This window comes from Octodon degus, unplaced genomic scaffold (genome assembly GCF_000260255.1).
Source record: "Octodon degus isolate 3935 unplaced genomic scaffold, OctDeg1.0 scaffold00045, whole genome shotgun sequence".
Taxonomy (NCBI): domain Eukaryota; kingdom Metazoa; phylum Chordata; class Mammalia; order Rodentia; family Octodontidae; genus Octodon; species Octodon degus.
This window is the reverse complement of record NW_004524621.1, coordinates 10,139,279-10,156,053: the sequence shown is the minus strand read 5'-3', so window position 1 is coordinate 10,156,053 and position 16,775 is coordinate 10,139,279. Positions and strand designations below refer to the sequence as shown.

Here is a 16,775-nt window from a genome sequence, read left to right as displayed (position 1 = left end):
AGCCTCAGTCTTTCATAAAACTTGGCTGTATGTTTATTGAACTCCTGGAAGACTTCAGAGATTTTAGATTTTTTTTTGGTGGGGGGGAACTGGGGATTGAACTCAGGCCCTTGCGCTTGCCAGGGAAGTGCTTATTCCATTGAGCCAGCTCCCCGGCCCCAATTTTAGACATATTTATTGGCTTTTTGCCTCCTTTCTTCAGGGCTGCAAGGAGGACAATGTACTGATCCAAGGCTGTACATCCTTCTGCTGTGTTATGGTTCTAGTTTGGCCATCCTCAGGGGAGGGTTATGTTTACCCAAGTATCAACCATAGTGGCAGGGCTCAAGCTGTCAGTCAGGCTTGAGCCATGTCTAGAATGCAGATGTTTTTCTGTGTTGAAGAAAGTTAGGATATGTTGGCCATCATCTGATGTTGACAAAGTGGGTCTTGGAAGATCAATCTGAGGAGGGCTGTTATCACTTGGGGTTTCTCTGAATAGGGAAGGATGTGGTGTTTCCAATTCAGATCAGTGGAGCTTAATGGCTGATAATACAAGGGCCATTGTTTGGGTGCACCTTCCTGAGCACCAGGGTAGACGCAAAGCAGCAGTTGGAGACAAACTGAAGTGTTGAACTGAGTGGCACTGGAGGTAACAGCTGATAGAGCTGTTTCTGGCAGCACATGATAAGAAATCAGCCTGGGGTTCATGAGGCACTACAGTTGGTGGTGCTATAGAATCAGAATAGCAGGAAGCTATGGTAGATGTAGACTTCTAAACAGGAGAAACTTTGGAACAGGGGCTTGGGTAGGCAGCGTGAGTCCAGTGCAATCAGGAACAGCCAATGGAACCGAGTGACCACTAGAGGACATAGCTGGAGCAGGCAAATATGGGTAGTTTCTGGGAGGATGGGTGTGGCAATGGTAGTCCTGCCTGCAGCAGGGGTGGCAGCACCTGGCTTGGTAGCATGAGGCTGATGAATGTAAAGAAGAGGCAAGTCAGACTCAAGGTCCTCTGGCAGAACAAGATAAAGTCTATGGCTTGGGTTGAACTTGGAAACCTCTCATGTGGCCTTGTGAGTCTGCTTTGACAATTAGGATAACCTTTTTGTCATGCTGGATGCAGGTGCAGAGCCAAGGTGGGAGGGTTTGGCACAGGTGGAGCAAGGAGTGAAGATTAAGGCAACTGTTTAGGGTAGCTTTGCTCATTTGTCAGGCTCTATCACTTTGTTCCAGACTGGGACAATTTCAACATTAAGTGTTCCTTCTGGTGGCCAGTTGGGGCTAAGGTTTGGCCATTCAGTTTCACATACCACAGAGCTTCTGAGGTTTCATTCTCTGTAGTCATCAGAAAATCCTCTCTTGAAGTTTTAAAATGCAATCATTTTAAAATGGACTATGGACTCACTCCAGCTGGCACTTTCTTTCTTCCTACATTTGTGTAGTGTACCTTTGAAAAATGGTAAAACAAAGGGTAGGTGCTCCTCAGACTTAGTGCTTGTCAGTTCTGGCTGGTCCCCTCAAGGGGACATGAGTCTGTCTTGCCATTAGGTGCACCCATATTCCAGGGCCTAGTCAGATCATGGACTCTGATCAACCTTATGTTATTCTTCTTTGCATCATCTTGAAGCTGTTGAGTCCAGCAGAACCATTAGGAAAATCATTAAGAGAACCATTAGGAAAAGACTTTCAATTTTTCATGGTTCCTTGCTTTTACTTTTTTGAGACAGGGCATAAATATGCAGTTCAGGCTGATCTTGAGCTTGTAATGTTCTTCCTTCCTCAGCCTCCCAAATACTGGAATTAAAGGCATCTACCATGATGCCCAGTCATAGTTCCTTACAATTTTTAAGAAATATTTATTTTCATGACTAATTGCAATCCTGTCTTTTATACAATGTTTCGTCTTCACATTGACTGATTCTGCTGTGTATACTTTCAATGGGGTTCTTAATCTCCTGGATATCTGTTCGAATCTTTCGAATCTGTTTCATAGATTACAGCTCCTCCCTATGTTGGATGCACTGTGACTTTTTTTGGCGGAAATGGGGATTGAACTCAGACCTTTGCGCTTGCCAGAGAAGCGCTTATTCTGAGCCATCTCCCTGGCCCTCCTCCCTATGTTGGGAATTCATGGTTTCTGTCATTTTCTTAGGTTCCTCTATTTTTTAAAAAATCTCTATTTGCTCTAGTCACTAAGATATCTTTTATTATGGTCACTATTTCTATAGTTATCTTAGAAATTATTTCTGATTTTTTTCTAGAGCCCCAATCATCTGCTTTGTTACTTCTGCTATTACTTCGGAAAGGACAGGTGGGTAGCTTTCAAATTGTCCACCTCACTGTTCCTTGGGTTTTTGGGGGTTGCATTTTGCTTAGGTGACTTCTCATTTTCTAGGTTTTATTTTGTTGTTGTTGGTTTAATTTCTGGGTTGGTGCTACTAAATTGTTTATAACAGGTAGCTCTCTTGCTAGCATTGAGAACCACTAGGAAAAGACTACTGAGAGATGCCTTCCAGGTATAGCTGGATTTTTGGGTTCTGAGTCTGCTGCAAGATCCTACCTCTTCAATTTATTAGGAATAAGAAGTTGCCTATTTTTCCTAGCCTCTGGTTCTTTGGCACTGGTCTGTAGTATTAAATCTCTTATATAATCTCGGTCTTGGCATACCTGGAAGAACAACTGATTAGAACAATTATGTTACCTTGGCTAAAGGAGTACAGTCAGCAATTAATAGTAGCAGCCTGGGGAAAGGAAGGTGATGAGCTTAGCAAGGTCCTTTCAGGAAGAAGAGCTGGAGTCTCACACTGGCTGCCAAGCAGGGCTTAGCAGAGGTTTCCTAGAAGAGGTGACAGAGGGTTGAGTCATAAGAAAAGGGAGGAGGTAGAAGGAAGCCCTCAAAGCAGAGGTATTTTTCCACAAGGGGACTGTGGGCAGGTTGGGCTGCTACAGTGTAATACGCAGGGCTAAGGCATCTTGAGAGTTGAGGATAGAGCCACAATCAGGTGCAGGTTAAGGGGGTTTTCTGGTGAGAGGGGTGCATCTAATATAACATTCTTCTTTGCATCATCTTGAAGCTGTTGAGTCCAGCAGAACCATTAGGAGAAGACTCAATTTTTCATGGTTCCTTGCTTTTACTTTTTTTGAGACAGGACATAAATATGCAGTTCAGGTTGACCTTGAGCTTGCAATGATCCTCTTTCCTCAGGCTCACAAATACTGGGATTAAAGGCATCCACCATCATGCCCAGTTGTAGTCAAACTTCTGTTTCTGACTGGGTACTGAGGGCCTCATAGGCCTGCAACAAAACTAAATACAGGAGAAACAAATTTGTGTGTGTGTGTGTGTGTGTGAGAGAGAGAGAGAGAGAGAGAGAGAGAGAGAGAGAGAGAGAGAGAGAAATATGAGTTAATATTTTAGAGTATTCAGTTGGGCAAGCTCATGAATGGACAATTAGCTTCTAATGGAAGACATCTCTGGGAATATCATTTGCTAAGGGTTCTAAGAAATGAGTATTAAGGGCTGCAACACAACTTTGTTGTGCAAGCAGTGGAAAGCTATTTGAGAGCTCAGGAGTAGGAGTAGGAGTAGGTGGTAAAGAGAGCCACAGTCCGATTTACATTATGACTCCTCTTGGAGTTTCACTATAGAAGTGGGGGAACAGCTGGAAGTGAGATGAAAATGCAGCTGATGGAACCTGAATTAGGGCCGTGGAGGAAGAAGAAACCAAAGAACCACTCACTAGGGGTAGATAACGAATAAGAATGACTTCTCTTTCTTTTCTATTTTTTCTGTATTTTAGGGAAGGGTCTACATGATGTTCAGGGTCTCACTACTAGATTGGACTTGTAGTGATTCTCCTGTTTTCAGCCTCCCAAGCACTGGGATAAAAGGCATCACCACCACTCAATCACTGGCTCAGTGTGCCCTGGGGGCAGGGCTGGCACACTTCTGTTTCTGACTGGGTACTAAGGGCCTCATAGGCCTGCAACAAAACTAAAGAATACAGGAGAAACAAATTTGTGTGTGTGTGTGTGTGTGTGTGTGTGTGTGTGTGAGAGAGAGAGAGAGAGAGAGAGAGAGAGAGAGAGAGAGAGAAATATGGCTTCATATTTTAGAGTATTCAGTTGGGCAAGCTCATGAATGGACATTTAGCAAGAAGCATAAGACATTCTGAGACCAATCTGTGAGTCATGGCTAATAAAAAGAGTTGATGCAGGGGCTGGAGGTGTACTTATATGCACAAGGCCCTGGGTTCCATCTCTAGCAGCACAAACAAAATGAAACAGAACAAAAAAGGTTTGAACCAGTATGTACTGCAATTAGTCCAGGAAGACAATGTGGAATGGGAAAACAGCATGGGGAAGACATCCACAGATTAGAGGAGCCCTACTCATAAAGGGATGCGCCAAGACAAAGAATGTAGGTAAGAGACAAAAAAGCCTGACAAATACAAGGAAAATAGTGAAAAAGTATGTCAGCCAAAGGGATACAGCTTTGAAGAAATGAGCACTAAGATGTGGCAGGATCTTACAAGATTCAAAATCTAAAAGCTAGATACACCTGGAAGACATCTCTGGGAATATAATTTGCTAAGGGTTCTATGAAATGAGTATTAAGGGACAAGGAGAAATGAGAAATGTCACAGAACACAAAGAAGTCCATCAGGATTAAGACTTCATTATATTTGACATTTAGGGAGTCACTGGTAATCTTTGGTGTAGGGGGGTCATTATGGTTACAGTATTCCCATCTCCCTGAAAATGTGTATATGGAAGGAACATATGTGTTGAATCAGTTTTATTCAATGGAGAGGGAGCTTGATACTTAAAACTAACAAAATCACATTTCAGAATATAACTTACTTTTTTTTTCTTCTATTCTTATTGTCTGAGACAGGGTTTTGCTATACAGTTCAGGTTGCTTTTAACCTCACTTTGTAGCCCAACCTGGCCTTGAGCTGATGGTAATCCTTTGCCTCAGCCTCCCAAGTGCTAGGATTACAGGTATGTACCACCATGCCAGGTGAAATTATAACTTTAAAAAGAAAAAAATTAAAATACTAAAAAAACCCATCCTCTTACTTTTAGAAGTTTCCTTCAGGGATGAGTCAAACTGTAGTGAGCCTGTGCTGTACTGATGCACAGATCTCTAATATATACTTACTGTAAGTGAAAGGGACATTAAGCCACATGTTAACATTTATAAGCACATAGATCCTTACTGTGCAATTAGACTTGTCCTTGGCACTTGGTTTTGCATAACAGTGCCCCCAGTGTAGATTTCATGCATAAACACTTAGTATGAGAATACTGCTTTACAAAAATTTGTTGCTGATAGTTTATAAATATGAAAGCTTGAGGGTCAGCCAGATAGTTCAGCAGACTAAAGCACCTGCTTCAGCAGGGTGCAGAGGCCAGGGTTCAATCCCCTGCCGTGCTGGCCCCGCCCCCCGGGGTGCACTGAGAAAGCAATTGAGACTGGGTGTGGTGGTACACGCCTGTAATTCCAGCACTTGGGAGGCTGAAAAACAGGAGAATCACTACAAGTCTGATCTAAATTTATAAAAATATGAAAGCTCTAAACACACGTTTTAAACCGGGAGTAGTGGTGCATGCCTGTAATCCCAACATTTTTGGAGGCTGTAGATCACCGAGCATTTGCGGCCAATCTGAGCTCCATAGTGGGTTTAAGGCCAGCCTGAACTACACAGCAAGATCCTATCCCAAAAAGCAAAACAAAACAAAAAGCAACAAAAATCCCTAAACAGCAAAAACCACCGCCCCCCTCTGGATGTTTTGGGATGGGTGAATAATTCAATGGGCTTATGTCTTATTTAGGCAATATGGCAACCTAAGAATGAGATTCTAATGCTGAAAGGAAAGCTTATTGACACATCACGTGAGCACTGCTGGTGACTGGTGGAATTCTAGGTGTGAGGCCATTATGTGGCCTCCATACCTTGTTTCACATGTAGACCCAAGAATCGGGTTTGAAATGAACCTGTGTTCTTCCTTAACAATTCACTTCCTTTCTAGAGTGGAAAACATCCATAGTGAGTCTAAAGAACGTTGTCAGGATACAAGGTGATGTGTAGCATTTCTAGCTACCACTATGTTGATATTTCTGTTTGGGCTTGTGTGTGAGTGCTAGGTATCAAACACAGGCATGTGCCTCATGCTCAGCTCTAGGCATTTTAATTCCTGCAATTTTAGGACAAAGTGAGCAGCATCAGTAAACACATGTGCAATTGTAATCTTTCTGCTTCAGCTTCCTGAATGCTGGGATTACGGATGTACACAATGAGACCTGGCTCAACAAATAATTTTTAAAAAAAATTTATTTGTGTGTGTGTGTGTGTGTGTGTGTGGCCAGCTCAGCTCACCAGGGGGCGGGGCTGGCTGGCATGGGGTGCTGGGGATTGAACTGCGGTCCCTGTGCTTTGCTAAGCTTGTTCTAAGTAGGTGCTTTAGACCACTGAGCCATCTCTCCAGCTCCAACAAATAATTTTATTAATTTTTAAAATGTATTTTGCATAGGGCTTGCAGGGTCTACAGGGTCTCATTACGTAGATTGGACTCAGTGATTCTGTTTTCAGCCTCCCAAGTGCTGGGATTACAGGCACTCGCCACCATGCCCAGTCTCCATTGCGATCTCAGGGCGCCCCAGGGGCAGGGCCAGCACAAATTATTTTAAGTGGCTGTAAACCCTAAAGGTGTTAAGTAAATACATGACTTTGGGATTTACTGAGACAAGAAGCCCCATTCTTGTATTTTATTTAGGGCACCATAATGAAATTCACAGCAATTAAATTTGCTGAGTATCACTGCAACAAAAGTTACATTCAGTAAGTTTAAGTTATCCTGTAGTTTAAAGAATGGAATGATAAAACTGAGAAGTCTTGGGGTATTCCCCACCCCCCCTTGGGGTATTAAGAGTAAAATTCAGTTCTTTAGAAACCAGTTAACTTGGCCTGGTTTTGACCTGTCATCGAATGTGGTGGCCACTATCCACATGGCAAAAACTGAGATGTGCTATTAAGTACAATAAACACAATTTTAGTCCTTGTCCTGCCAATACTTTTAGGATGTATACAGTTCAGAATTGTAGGGATCCTCCTGTCATAGCCTCCCCAGTGTTGGGATTACAGGCATGTGCCACCACGCCCATTTTTGGGGCTGGCATGGCATGTGGTACTGGGGATGTAACTTGGGGCCTTATACTTTCCAGGGAGGCGCTTACACCGCCAAGCTATCTCCTCAGACCTTCCAATACTTTTAAAACTGACTACACGTTGATATTTTTGCTATGTCAAAATATGGTAAATAAAATTTCAATTATGTACTCATTTTTGGCTTTTTGATACAGCATCACACTATGTAGTTTAGGCTGGTCTTAAACTACACAGCCCAGGCTGGCATTAAACATGCAGTGATCCTCCTGCCTTAGCCCAGGTGTTGGGATTACAGGTGTGCACCACCATGTCTGGCCACAAACTTTACTTTTTAATATAGAAACTTAAAAATTATTTGATAATTGATAGGTTTTTTTAAAAGCACATCTGCAATGCTTGTGGCTATTATCAAAGCCCACCAAGAACAGTACCTCAAACTTGTAGAAAGGGGAAATGAATTGGCAAAGATAAAGTCCTGATATATAGTGTTTACACTTCACAAGTTTACAGACCTTTAGGGCCACCATTACATAGCAGAAGGAAAGATACTGGCTTTTAAATGCTTTCACAAGGAAAGGTCCCCCACTCTATGCTTAGAGTCCTCTGGCTAAAAGCAGCCACACAGCACTCCCTGTCTTGTTAGAACAGAATGCATGGGTATTAACTGAACAGTAAATGCCTCTGTCCTAAGCCAGCACTAGCTCGGGATTTAGTGAAACACTCAGATAACCTCAAGCATAACATACTCTCAGAAGTGCAGGAGGGGCCAGTGATATAGCTCAGTGGCACAGTGCCTGCCTCACAAGCGCAAGGTCCTGAGTTTGAGTCCAGTACCCCCCCCCCAAAAAAAAAAAGTGTTGGGAAAATGAGGGGCAGAGAATATCACAATTTAAGGCCAGCTGTGAATGTATGGGCCCATAGGCCCAGCTACTGAGCAAGTGGAGGCAGATAAACCTCAAGTTCAAGGCCAGCCTTAACAACTTTATGTAGTCTGTCTTAAGAAACAAATTAGGAAGTGGCTACTTTTCTGAATGTTTCTATCAGTTAAGTGCTGGATCCAGTCATAAGTCACTCCATTAACAGGACTGTATCAGTGATGGTGAAGCTTTTAAACATTCAACGATGCAAACAGCCCACTACTGCACCTGTGCTACAGGCTTGCCACTACTGGTCTATAGGCAGATGAGGCTGTTTTTATTGTCTTTTTTCAAAGGAAAGTTATTATACTAATAGGCATGAAAAAGGACAAACACAGGCACCTTTCTCTCCTATTACATTGACAGTATGTTGGATATAAACTACAGCTATTTATCCCTGGAACACAAACTCCCAAAACTATAGCTAATGTGGACAAATTTATCCCATGATTATAATCTTGTTTGCTGTATCTTATGGTTTAACATATATTAAAAGAAATCTAGGTACCTCATTATCTATGTTATTCAATATATGTATCACACATGTGGATATACTTATGCTATCTTCTTGGCCATTTAAAGATATAAAAATGTATCCTACGTTACAATACTAGTTATTTTGGTTTTTAGTTTATAACAATGCTGAAAACATAAATTCAAACTATAGTTTAAAAATCAGATCTAGCAGCTAGTAGCTCAAGCTAGCTCTTTGTGCTGGAATCCTACCTACCATGGACCCCTTTGCTCACAACCCACCATTCTTCTACCATAACATAGCAATGTGAAACACAACAAATGTTTTAAGTGTACATCATACATTTATTACCAACAACCCTCTCAACTCCAAAATTGGGCACAGGGATTAAAAATAAAAATTCATTGCACTACTTAGTAAAGCATTACTAGTAACTTTCATAAAAAATGTACAAACTTTGTTAAAAATTTATCAAGCCTTCAAATGATTTGGTTACAGATATTTATAATACATACATTTAAAACTATATGTTAACTGATACAATGGAATATGATTTGAGGAACTGACTCAGCAAATGATTCCAACAAACACCCCTGTGAGCTTTCATTATCTGAAATGAACAGTAAAATGAGGTAACCAAATGTATCAACAGGGGGAAAATAGCTAACGAAGACCCAAAGATATCTGTGAAAAATATTCTCATAACTTGGTAGATTGCAAAATTATTACAAGAGGCCCAAATTTAAGAATCTTAACAAATCATTTTCAGAGTATGTATAAAATCTAAATATACTTTCACATTTTGCAGATTTACTAAAAAAAAAAAAAAAAAAAAAAATTCAGGACAGAAAAATCCTAATATACGAGGGTCTTGATATTTGGAGGCTTTGAGTTGTTTTGTGGGGGGTGAGCCATATCCAAAATGAACAACCCACAAAAACCCCCAAAATATGAAAAACCCACAGCTGAGTTAAAATGGTAGAGTCAACACTGTTTTAGGAGGAAAAAAGACAAAGGCAACAAACCTACATCTGCCTGCAATCTAGTGCATCACCCGAGGTGACAACAGCTGGGCATGAATCAACCTTCTTTTCACTTATTAGCCACACAGTTGCTCACTGCGGTCAGTCTGAACTGGTGAGAACACATGCCTATGTGCTCATAACAAACCATGTCGTGAACAAGCCTGGACACCTATGTTAAGAGCCCCATGCAAAGATAAGACATTCCCAAAGAGAGAGATCAGTAATAACAGCCCAATAATTAAAACTGGATTTTTTCAAAACAGACCCTGCTGCCTCCTAAATTGCTGACTGCCTCTCAAAAATTTGCTGGAAAAGGGACATTATGACAAGAATTTAGTCAGAAGGGAAGAAAAAGCTACTTTTCCTAGTCATTAGTACAATGTGCCTTGTTAATTAAGTATCTCTATAAATTAGAAAAAGTGCTTTACTTGCATGCTTCAATAAAATGAATACTGAGTGTAGTAGTGTTATGTTAGATCTGTACAGATATAAATTCTTTTGCAGCTATATAAAAGTCTATATATAAGATAGGCTTTTGCCATTTTAAACATGATTTTAATTAAAAAAAATAAAGATTAAACTATATGTGATCTGTATGTATCTGATTATTATATGCCAGTAATTTTGGTCTTTAACACACTTTTATTTAACAGAAAAAGGAAAAGGGTTATAATGATTTGAAAATAAAATATGCATTTTACCACTGTTTAGGTATACTTCTGAGACAAATCTAGGGGCAAAGAGAAAATGCAAAATCCTATTTGTATAATTAGAGGCAACAGTGTAAGAGGACAAAATTGTGCTTCTGTGTGGACTTTACTGAACTCTAGGCTGTGATAAGCTCATAGAGACTTCAAGGGAGGGCAAGCAGCATGGCAGTAACAAGTAGGTAATACTGAGTACAAAACTGATTCAGAGCCAACTGGGAGTTGAGTGAGGCTGGCAGCAAATATCACAGTTCTGACTGGAGCAATGCAGCATGCACTACTGCAAACAAAGCAATGACATCAACTGCGGGAAAGAAGGACAATGTTGAGTACAGTTAAAAGAATGAGAAAGGAATCTAAAATGTGTGGGGGCAAATAGCTTTGAAAATCTCAATTATGCACAATGAACCTATTTAAAAAATGGCTATGTATTACTTTAGATCAACTAAATGAAGGTCAATTCCTGTTTGACAGCATTATTTTTTTAATACAAAAATCAAATCTTCATTTATACTCCAAGTATTCTGGACTCTTGTATTGAACTTTTCTCATTTAAACAAAAATTTCTTAAAAAGCAGCAAAACATCAAGGAAAATCAGATCTAAGGAACATGAACTATCACAGCACTTGATCCATCCTGAAACAAGTGTTTCAATGAGAAGCACATTTACTGATGGAAGAACTACACAAATTTTTGCATTGAAGTTTGGCAAATGTGTTAATATAAACAAATACAATGTTCTTAAAACAATTTAGTTGCCTACTGGAGCTTGAAGAACACATTAGAAATCAAGCTGAGTTAGCTGTGGTAGAAGTCAAGGAGGCAAGATTTCACGGGGCCAGTGGTATTTCTTAGAAATATATTACTCAAATATCTTCAGAATAGACTACAAAGCTAAACAAAACAAAAAAAAAAAAAAAAATCACAGGTTCTTTCTGTAAGACGCTTACTGGAAATGTAAAGAAAAAAAGTATTAACATTCAAATCACTGATTGAAATGCTAATATTGCTAACTGATTATGTATGATATTGCACCTTCTTTTTGGAAACAGCAAGTTGGGAGATTTAAAAATTTCCTTTTCACAACAGAAAGGTTCATGGAGTGCATTTCTGTTACACTTTTTTTCTCGGGTGACCCATTTTTAGGACCACCAAGGAAGAGAAGGTGACAGCTGCCTGAAGCAAAGGAAGAAGGCTTTTCTCATTCCATTCATTGGGAGGGAAGGGGATGGAGTATTCAATGCTTATAATTGATGCACCCTTAGCAATCAGTGTGCAACAGCAAACACAAGGGGAAAAACCAGTGTACAGTACTAGTGCTGTTTAAATAACACACCAGATTATACATTGCAGCATAATTAAAACTACACACACATTCTTGGTACATGCTGGTATATAGGATCTCATACACACATTAGCTACCATGCCCTCACACAAATAGTTGCACACTCTCTCACATACATATACATCTATCCAACAGTCATTCATTGCATTCATTTCCACTCACAGTTTCTGAAGGCTCTATATAAGGTAGATTGCTATATCATCTGGAGCTACCACTTTTTATAAAAGCACATGCTAAAAGATCACGTCCACTGTAATCTTGCAGCAACACTCGGAATGATCACACAAAAACCAGGGAATGTTAGTGCACACACAAATTAAGCTAAAGAAAAAGTCTTTGGAGTTCCAATCACACGGTTAGTATAACAATCCCATAATTGTGAAGACTAATTGAAGCTTTTATAGTTGATTAAGTCACACAGTGCAAAGAAAGGTCCATTGACCCTTTTGGTAAAGGGAAGGCTGGAAGCCACACAGATTAAGTTCAATGGATAGTCCGTATATACATGTGATGAGGAACACCCAAACTAAATTTGTGCTCTTAGGTTGGTCATTCTGAATCCCGATGCACTTCTGAAGCATCAGCTCGGCAAATTGGGCAGGTACGATTTGCCTAAAAAAGAGAAAAGGTAGTTTGTCCAGAATGTAGTTTACACAATGAAATACATTAAGAAAATGGAGAGCAAGGTGTAGTGGCGATTGTGATCTAAGCACTCAAGAAGCTGAGAGTTCGAGGCCAGCCTGGGTGACAAAGTGACTTTAAGACAAGCTTCAACCATACAGTGAGATCCTGCCTCAAAAAAACAAAGCAAAATGATAGTTTTTATATTCTTTGTCCCTTTAAAGAGCTTATAAAAGTCATATATTTTTAGTAAGTACCACAGACCTCAAAGTAGTCCAAAAATGATTTTAATAAGGTTGATTCAAACAAACACAATTACCCATCATTAGCTCAGATAAATAAATACATTTATTTATTTATTTATTTATTTATTTATTTATATTTTAGGGAAGGGTCTACAGGGTGTTTAGGGTCTCACTACTGCCCTGGACTTTTAGTGATCCGCCTATTTACAGCCTCCCAAGAGCTGGGATTACAGGCGTGTGCCACTAAACCTAGTCTCAATTACTGTCTCCGCGTGCCCCTGGGGGAGGAGCCAGCATGCAGGCCCAAGGGTGAACCCTCAGCCCCAGCACCTGCTTGCAGGTGCTTTAATCTGCTGAGCTATTTGGCCGGCCCTAACTCAAGATAAATTTAGAAACTGACTTGAAACTAAAACCTCTGTCCTGTCCCTCCTTTCTGTGCTGTGACTGAACCCAAGGCCTTACACTTATAACTTGGCTATTCTTAATGGAATGGGGTTATAGCACATTTAACAGTAGTGAGGAAAGCCTCATTATAACAGATTTTATCTATACTTATGAGTCTTACTCCTTCCCTAGTTCTTAAAACCATTCCTTTTCTATTTCAACAAATAGCACTACTTGCTAAGTTGCTAAAGCCAGAAACATAAATATAACTCAACTTTGCTCTTACTTCTTACAAATCACCATTCACCAAATATTTTGTGTATTAATAGCTCTCAGTCCTTTTTCATCCAGTTGCCACTATACAATTTTAAGTTATAGGGCCAGGGATATAGCTCAGCGGCATAAGCTCCTGCCTGGCAAGCACAAGGTCCCGAGTTCAATCCCTGGTACCGCAAAAAAAAAAAAAAGCATATTATTAGCTATTATTCTCCTACAATATAGTTATGAAATTTTGTTTTACTTTTTAAAAAAAAAAAAAAAAAATTAAGTTACAGAAACTGACCTTTACTTTTTTATACTCATGCCTTTAATTTTGGTTTCTTTTCTTTTTTTGTGGAACCGGGGATCGAACTCAGGCCCTTGCGCTTGCCAGGGAAGTGCATATTCCACTGAGCCATCTCCCCGGCCCCATTTGTCTTTTTTTTTTTTAGGGATATAAATGTCTTTTATTGCATGTGGTACTGGGGATCGAACTCAGGTCCTTGTGTCTGGCAGGCAGGCGCTTAGACCACTAAGCTGTCCCTTCTGTCCCTCAAGCCTTTTTGATACAGTCACAGTTTAGTGCTGAACCATTCAACCCATCCAGTTGACCAGAGTGTATAGGCACAATTGAACTTTGTGCAGGGGCCGGGGAGATGGCTCAGTGGAATAAGCACTTCCTTAGCAAGCACAAGGGCCTGAGTTCAATTCCCGGTTCCACACACACACACACACACACACACACACACACACACACAAAAGAACTTGGTGCAGCCTCTCCCAGCTAGGTGAGCTAGAAAACTTGGGTCACTCTGACCAGCTCAGCTTATCCTTATTCCACATTTCTGCCTCCCAAATCACCCCTACTATTCCACTCTCCACATAGCAGATAGTGATCTTTGTAAAACACAATTGGCTATATCCTTCCTCACTGCTTTCCAAACTCATTTTTACATTTCAGAATGACTTCTAAGAGATTAGTCTCTGGTTATACTTTTAAATCCTCTTCTTTTTGCCACTCTCCTTCATATTCCATATGGAACACATCGTTTTGTGATTATTCTCTGCTCATATGTCAAGGCTTCACAAGTATGTAATGATTTTTTTCCCCCTGAAGTCTGTCTTTTCAGGATTAAATTTAGACTAAGCTGGGTCCCTCTGAAAGGTGTTCACTCACAGAAATGATTTTAATTCTTTCCTTATTTATCTCTTCACCAACTATTAAGTTATCTAAATCAGTATTATCTCTAAATCAGAATACTGTTTTGAAAAATAACAAAGCTGACCACTTAAAAAATTTTTTTTTAAAGTTTTAATTTTATTTATTTGTGTGTGTGGCCAGCTCAGCCCACCAGGGGGCGGGGCTGGCTGGCATGTGGTGCTGGGGGATTGAACCGCGGTCCTTGTGCTTTGCTAAGCTTGTTCTAAGTAGGTGCTTTAGACTACTGAGCCATCTCACCAGTTAGGACAACAATTTTACTTCATTTCATCCTGATATAATTACTGATGTTACTTGATGACACTGATGTGTAATCATTGGACATTAAAAAAAAAATACACACACACACACACGCACACACACACACACACACAGAGGGGCCGGGGAGATGGCTCAGTAGGATAAGCGCTTGACTGGCAAACGTCAAGGATCTGAGTTCAATCCCCGGTTCTGGAAAAAAAAAATAAATAAATAAAATAAAATACACACACACACAAACTTTGGTGAAAATTCTCTGGCAAAGGAATCCTAGTGAAAGGGCCAGCCAGACAGTTTAGTAGACTAAAGTGTCTGCTTAGGCAGAGCATAGGGACTGGGGTTCGATCCTGGGTACAAGACATGCTTGCCCCACCCCTGAGGTACGCTGAGGCAGCGATTAGACATAGTGGCACACACCTGTAATTCCAGCACTTGAGTGGCTGAAAACAGGAAGATGACTATGAGTCCTATCTGTGTGGGGAGACCCGGTAGATCCTGTACTAAAACACATAAAAAAGAAAAAAGAAAAAAAAAAAAAGGAATCCTAGTGAAGTGTCCCTTTAAACTCACAAAGGAAACTGGTGCAATTTAAAAAAATCAGGTCTTATCCCTATGCACTATGAGAAAAATTACAACATACCAATTAGTTAAGAACAGAAATCTGTTTATATGATCACTTTCACCACAAATATAGTCCTTTGGTTTTTGGTAATGGTAATGAAACTTAGGGCCTTATAAAGGGTAGACTGAGCTATAATACCTAGTCTCTACAGTTAATTTTTACTGATCTTTTCCTCTGAAGTGACAGATGAATTTACTTTAATGACAGAACAGAAACAGATATACATTACCTTAAGCCACTTGTCAACACACTTGGCATGGAACTCATGGTTACAAGGTAAGACTCTAAGTAGCTGCCTTGACTCAAAATCACACATGCATACTACACACCTGAAAAAAGCAAAAATATCATTTAACTAAGGATGGCTATAATAAAGACAGGGAATAATAAGTGTTAGCAAAAATTTGAAAAAAAAATTCAAAACCTTTGCATATTGCTGGTAGGAATATAAAACTGTATAACCAGTTTGAAAAAACTGGCCAATCTTAGAGGGCTACACATATGGTTACTATATGATCCACCAAGTCACTTCCAAAGATTTACCCAAGAGAAATGAAAACATGTATCAAAAAAGAAAAAAGTTTAAAGTAGTAGTGTTCATAATAGCCAAAAAGCAGAAATCCAAATGTCTATCAACTAATAGAAGAACATTATGTAGTATATAAAAAGGAATGCTTTATGGATACAAAAAGAGCTATATCATATGATTACATTTACATGAAATCTATGAAAGCACAAAGTTGATAAAGGCTATGGGGAGAAGATAAAGGGTGAAGACACATGGAGAATGGCTGCTATAGGTAGGAGCAAGGATCTGGGGTAATGGAATGGGTCTCAATTTGTGCTAATGGTTGCACAATTCTACAAGTACACTAAAACCCACTAAACTATACATTTTAAAGGGATAGGCTCCATAATATCAATATACAGTTATCTCATGTTCTACATTTATACTTCCCAATAGAGTAGTAGCTAGCTAGTGCAACTAAGAAATGTAATTTTTAACTTTATTTTATAAAGAAAGAAAAAGTAATTTAAGTGACGTCAGAAAAATACACTTACAAAGTCTGTTCTGACTGGTGGTTGTTAGGATTGAACCGATAAGAAGGAAGTTGTTCAATGTCTGCTTTTGTCAGTCCTCGAGGCTTAGCCTCTCCCAGTCGTTCTGCCAGGTTTAACAGGGCCTTGTCAAGGGAAAAGGAAATATATTTTCATCTTTCTCTGAGTTTTTTTTTATCTCAATAACATTTAGTTTATTTCACATAGAAAAATTTAAATACTTACAAAAGTAAAACAGTGGAACACTTACATACCTATTACCTAGGTAGTAATGCATGGCTGCTCATATTCTCTCCTACCTAAGCCTATGCCCCAGATGATGATAATGATTTGTCTTTTTGAGACAGGGTCTTGATATGCAGTTCAGGCTGGCTTTGAGCTTACTTTGTAGTCCAGGTTGGTTTCAAACTACTCTTACTGCCTCCTGAGTGCTGTGATCACAGGCCTGCGCTATCATGCCCCACTAACCCCATATTATTTTCTCT

At 39.8% G+C, this 16,775-nt stretch overlaps 1 protein-coding gene across 10 annotated transcripts in view; it reads right to left on the bottom strand.

The window, feature by feature from the left end:
• Positions 1-8,869: 8,869 nt before the first annotated feature.
• The window catches only part of Rnf38 (ring finger protein 38), a 147,568-nt gene continuing 139,662 nt past the window's right edge, over positions 8,870-16,775 (bottom strand). For 5 of the 10 annotated variants that reach the window (XM_023715928.1, XM_023715923.1, XM_023715926.1 and 2 more), the window contains 3 exons: positions 16,294-16,415; positions 15,461-15,560; positions 8,870-12,236 (listed from right to left, as the gene is read on the bottom strand). In XM_023715928.1, the coding sequence (XP_023571696.1) occupies positions 12,174-12,236; positions 15,461-15,560; positions 16,294-16,415 (285 nt within the window). In that variant the 3' untranslated portion in view covers positions 8,870-12,173. The remainder of the gene's footprint in view (positions 12,237-15,460; positions 15,561-16,293; positions 16,416-16,775) is intronic. The other 5 variants (XM_023715929.1, XM_023715927.1, XM_023715924.1 and 2 more) reach the window with 1 other exon arrangement.